The 5,968-nt window shown below is 41.0% G+C and overlaps 1 protein-coding gene across 1 annotated transcript; it reads right to left on the bottom strand.

The window, feature by feature from the left end:
* Positions 1–4,667: 4,667 nt before the first annotated feature.
* On the bottom strand, positions 4,668–5,472 carry LOC133806485 (uncharacterized mitochondrial protein AtMg00860-like). Its single transcript, XM_062244582.1, has 2 exons — positions 4,850–5,472; positions 4,668–4,758 (listed from the first exon to the last, which is right to left on the bottom strand). The coding sequence occupies exons 1-2, from the start codon at positions 5,470–5,472 to the stop codon at positions 4,668–4,670; spliced, it is 714 nt and encodes a 237-aa protein (XP_062100566.1).
* Positions 5,473–5,968: the final 496 nt, after the last annotated feature.

Here is a 5,968-nt window from a genome sequence, read left to right as displayed (position 1 = left end):
TTTGTGTGGTCAGACAGGTGTGAGAACAGCTTCCAGGAATTGAAGCAGAGATTGATTACAGCTTCAGTTCTGAGTCTTCCGACAGTTCAGGAGAAGTTTATGATTTACTGTGATGCTTCACATTAGGGTTTGGGTTATGTTCTTATGCAATCAAGGAAGGTGATTGCCTATGGATCACATCAGTTGAAAGAGTATGAGAAGAGATACCCCACACATTATCTAGAGTTGGTAGCAGCAGTCTTTGCATTAAAGGTATGGAGGCACTACCATAATGGGGAGAAGTGTGAGATATACACTGACCACAAGAGCCTGAAGTACTTTTTCACATAGAAAGACCTGAACATAAGATAGACGTGTTGGATGGATTTGGTCAAGGATTATGATTATGAAATCTCTTATCACCAAGAGAAGGCCAACGTGGTGGCAGATGCCTTAAGCCGGAGGGGTCCGGGACAGATATACAGTGTAACAAAGATATGCAGAGAGTTGGTAGAGGATATGACCAGAGGTGGTATATAGTTTTTGGTGGGACAGTTGACCAACATTATGATATAGTCTACGATGTTAGAAAGAATAAAGGAAGGTTAGTTGGGTAATCCACAACAGACAAAGATTAGAGAGGATGTCCTAGCCAGAGTGTCTAGGGATTATACAGTGTCAGGTATTGGCTTATTGAGATACAAGGGTTGGATCGGTGTTCTGATAGATATTGTTATAAAGCAGGAGATTATGGATGAATCTCATATTACTCCTTACTTTTTGCATGCAGGTAGCACGAAGATGTATCACGATGTGAGGTCGTTGTACTGGTGATGTGAGGTCGCTTTACTCCTTAATTTGGGATGAAGAGGGATGTGATAGAATATGTTGCTAAGTGCTTGACATGTCAACAGGTCAAGGCTGAGCATCAGAGACCAGCAGGGCTATTACAGCCTCTGGACATCCCAGAGTGGCAATGGGAGGACATCACGATGGATTTTGTGGTAGGGTTACCCAGGACTGTGAGTCAACATGATTCAGTGTGGGTTAGAGTGGATCGATACCCCATGTTAGCTCACTTCTTACCAGTGAGGACAAATTATAATTGACTAGTATGCAGATGATTATGTGAAAGAGATAGTGTACCTTCATGGGGCTCAGAGGTCGATCATGCCAAATCGGGACCCCACATTCACTTCCAAGTTTTGGGGAAGCTGGTAGCAGCAGTCTTTGCATCTAGACAGATGGACAATCTGAGAGGATGATTTAGATATTAGATGACATGCCACGAGAATGTGTGCTAGATATTGGTGGGTCCTAGAGTAAGAATCTGCCTTTGATAGAATTTTCGTACAATAACCTCTATCAGTCGACCATTGGGGTGGATCCTTATGACATGTTGTATGATAGGAAATGCAGGTCTCCCATTCATTAATATGAGACAGGAGATAGGAGATACTTGGGTCCTGAGGTAGTTCAGGGGACCAATGAGGCTATTGAGAAGATCATAGCTCGGATGCTCGCTTCTCAAAGTAGACAGAAAAGTTATGCTGGTCCCAAACGTAGAAACGTGGAGTTCCAAGTGGGAGACTATGTCTTGCTTAGAGTCTCACCATGGAAAGGGGATAGAATATTTGGGAACAAGGGCAAGTTGAGCCCTAGATTTGTAGGACCATTTGAGATCTTAGAAAGGCCAACAGGTTGGCCTTACCTCTGGCACTGTCGACACTACACAATGTGTTTCATATTTCAGCCTTTATGAATTATGTGTCAGACATGACTCATGTGTTGAGTTACAAGGATTTGGAGCTTCAAGCGAATCTCTCCTATGAGGAACAACCATTCCAGATACTTGAAAAGAAGGAAAAGGTCTTGAGAAACAAAACTATACCTTTGGTTAAGGTATTATGGAGGAACAGCAAGGTCGAGGAGGCGACCTTGGAGCTGGAGTCAGATATTCAGAGTCAATATTGCAAGCTATTCAAGTACAATTTCGAGGACGAAATTTCTGTAAGGAGGGGATAGTTGTAACATCCCAAATTACCTAATAAGGCTTAAGGCCTTGATTAGGGGGCTAAGATGGAAAATTATGGAAATTACATGTTTATGTGTTATATATGCGTGTAATTATGTGATTATAATATTTATATTATAATATTACTTGATATGTACGGTTAGGTGTATTAATTAAGCATTTGGGCCCGTTTTTTATTAGAAAGGAAATTTCCGTAATTTGGCCCGTTATGGGTATATTTGGCATACATATGATATATGTGTGGGACCACATTATTATGCGGATATATTTGGGTTACTCGGTACGAGGCGATCCTAGGGAGCGGGCTAGTGGGAAAGTCACAACGAGATTAATACTTGACTCGGGGTGAGTCAATGGGTATTTTGGGTATTTAGTACGTTACAGGGATATTGCGTAATGGGAATGAATATTTGAGGATATATTGGGACATAGTGAGATTAGGAGGAAATTATGGGAATTTTGACTATTTTACCCTCTAGGGTGTTTTTAGGACCCCGAGCCTTGGGTCTTACTTAAGGTTACTTAGGCTCGAAGTAACTTGACAAAACAGATATACGTGCAAAACACTTTTTCTCTTTCTCCCAAAAGATGAAAATTGGCCAAAATGGGATTTTAGTGATGGGAACTTAAACCTAAGGGCTCGGCATCCATCCTACTACCCGGTTTGGTAGGATTCGATGTCCCGAAGGTTAGGACTTAGTCCAGAAGCCTTTATTTTCTCATTAATAACGAGATTCTATGTTATGGTTATGACTAGGTTATCACTAGGGGCTCAAAAACAAGATCATGCTTGAGGCTCTTTATTATTTTACATCATCCTCAGACCTTAGGTAAGATAACTGCACCAATTGCATGATATACATGATTATGGCTTGACCCGAATGATGAATATGGTTTTGATTGGGCATTGGCCCCTGTAAATGCGCATGATTGTGATTATGCCTTTGGTTATTGATGAAGCATGTTGATTGCTCTATATATGGATATTTGTTATATAATGAATGCTTGCTTGCATTATATACTTGAGAAAAGCATTGACTTATCAGTCAAGGATGGTAATAATGCTGAGCGCTGGTCATAAAGCATTGACTTATGAGTCAAGGGCGGCAATGGTGCATCGAGCCCTGGTAGATATGATTAGATCTAATCAGGAGATCAATACACGCTCGTTCGACCCAATGGTCGTAAAAACTAAAGTGCTTGACTAGCTCTATGACTAGTTACTCCGAGCTAGGGAAAAGGGCCTAGGGTCACTTTATAGTCACACAGCTAGGGCAAAGGGCCCCATCATGACTCTACGGTCATCTATTCAAGGCAAAAGGGCCCCATGTTGAATCTATGGTCATCTGATTAGGGCTGTGAGCCCCATAATGATTCTATAATCATTTATTGGTACTTGTATGAATGAATCAGTAGGTTATTACTGTTGGGCATGCTAGATATACATTTGAATCTATATATATTTTTCATGCACTTGTTTAAGTTTTCTTACTAAGCTTTCGCTGATGAGTGCTATGTGGTACATGTAAAGGGAAAGAAAAGCTAGACCAGCCATAAGTTGGAGAGCTTAGGTGCAGATATGTACATATGCGACCGCTTGACCCCCATGGCCAAGGTTTCTCATAGGAACTAGGGTTTAACCCTATTTTTTCCACTTAGGTAGGCAGATTGTAACTTTTGAGTTGTAATGACCATTTTGGAAATGTAAACAACTTTGTAAATGTTTATTATGGGATTACTGTACAGTTTAATGTTTTAGTAAAAAATCCATTCCTTTTTACCGAAATTTTTAACTCTGAACCAATAATCACATTTAGATGCACGTTTATGGCCTAATGACTCTTTTAGTGAGTTAAGAACTATTTAAAATACACAGTGTAACGGTCTTGGCTAAACAGGGCATTACACTCACTCTGGCTTTCTATTTAGGGATGGAAAGCAGTTTCAAACATTAGTTGAGTCCCCAAACCTTCTTCCATGCTTTTCCAAAATGTCGAGGGGAAACGTCTGTCTCGATCTGAAATGATGGACTTAGGTACTCCATGTAGCGTAGAATCTCTGGTATGTATAAGTCCGCTAACTCATACGCAGAATAAGTTACCTTACTGAGTAAAAAATGTGCCAACTTGGTCAATCTATCAACAATAACCCATATCGTATCTTGATCCTTAGGAGTATTTGGCAGTCTAGTAACAAAATCCATTGTGATCATCTCCCACTTCCATTCTGGAATCTCTAGCGTTTGCAGCAACCCAGCTGGTCGGTGGTGCTCTGCCTTGTTTTGTTGGCAAGTGAGGCAATGAGCCACATATTCTGCTATTTCCTTTTTCATCTTCGGCCACAAAAAATATTTCCTTAAATCCTGTTACATTTTTGTGGCACCAGGGTGCATTGCATAAGGGGCATTGTGTACCTCATAGAAGATGTGCCTTTTAATCTCTGCATCATTGGTAACACAGATTCTACCTTTAAATCCTAACACCCCATCTTCCGATATGTGGAATCCTAGTCGTATATCCTTCCTCCCCTTATGTTTATCTGGTCATACCAAGGTTCCAAAATCTTTCCTCCTTGTATGGCTTCCATTATGGTGGGTTGCACTGAAAGATTTGCTAATTTGCGAACTATTACCTCGAGATCCAACGTAGAGATGTCACCTTTCAGTTCCAATGGCATTTCCAGCACTGTCATCACGTATGCCATCGGCTACTGACTCAAAGCATCTACCACCTGATTGGCCTTTCCTGGATGGTATAGAATGTCATAATCATAATCGTTGCATAATTCTAACCACGGGCGTGCCTTATGTTAAATTCCTTCTGGCTGAAGAAGTACTTGAGGCTCTTATGGTCAGAGTAAATGCCACAATGTATCCCATAGAGATAATGCATCCAAATTTTTAATGCGAATGCTACTGTAGCCAACTCTAAGTCATGTGTCGAGTAGTTCATTTTGTAATTCTTTAGTTTTTGGGACGCATCAGCTATCACCTTGCCATATTGCATCAGTACCGCCCCCAGTCCTTGTCCTGAGGCATCACTGTAGATCACATATCCCTTTGTCCCACTGGGGATAGTCAGCACTGGGGTGGTGGTCAATCTCGTCTTTAGTTCTTGGAAACTCCTCTCAAACTGTTCGGTCCATACAAACTTAACAATTTTATGGGTAAGAGCGGTCATTGGCGTAGCTATTTTCGAGAACCCTTCTACGAACCGCCTATAGTACCCTGCTAATCCGAGAAAACTTCTCACCTCCTGAGCATTTTTTGGAGGTTTCCACTGAATTACTACCTCTATCTTGGTAAGATCCACAGATATCCCTTCTCCTGACACCACATGGCCCAAGAAACTCACCTTTTCTAGCCAAAATTCACACTTAGAAAATTTTCCATAAAGTTTTTGTTCCTTCAAACGTTGAAGAACCATTTCCAAATTCACTGCATGTTCCTCTAGGTTCATCGAGTATATCAAAATATCGTCAATAAACACAATGATGAATTTATCTTGAAACTCTCTAAACACTCAGTTCATGAGGTCCACGAATGTATCAGGTGCATTGGTGAGTCCAAAGGACATCACTACGAACTCGTAGTGCCCATACCATGTCTGGAACCCTATCTTAGGTATGTCTGACTCCTTAACTTTGAGTTGATGGTAACTTGATCAGAGATTTGTCTTGGAGAATACTGATGCTCCCTTGAGTTGATCAAATAAATCATCGATCCTAGGAAGCAGGATTCTTAATCGTAACCTTGTTCAGCTTCCGATAGTCTATACACATTCTCATGGAGTTGTCTTTCTTCTTTACAAACAATTTAGGGGCTCGCCACAGAGAATGACTCAGTCTTATGAACATTTTATCCAACCGCTCCTGTAGTTGAGCCTGCAACTCCTTCAATTATGCTGGTGCCAATCGGCAGGGATCTTTTGAAATGGGTGTCATCCCCGGAATAAT

Source organism: Humulus lupulus, chromosome X, assembly GCF_963169125.1.
Source record: "Humulus lupulus chromosome X, drHumLupu1.1, whole genome shotgun sequence".
NCBI classification, from domain to species: Eukaryota; Viridiplantae; Streptophyta; class Magnoliopsida; order Rosales; family Cannabaceae; genus Humulus; species Humulus lupulus.
This window is presented reverse-complemented; position numbering and strand designations above follow the sequence as displayed.

Excerpts from the sequence above, each read along its gene's own strand:
- LOC133806485 (XM_062244582.1), bottom strand. The coding sequence starts at position 5,472 with ATGAACCTAGAGGAACATGCAGTGAATTTGGAAATGGTTCTTCAACGT. Across the intron at positions 4,759-4,849 it reads TCTGACCATAAGAGCCTCAA|GAAAGGCCAATCAGGTGGTA; the intron begins GTACTTCTTCAG and ends TATACCATCCAG.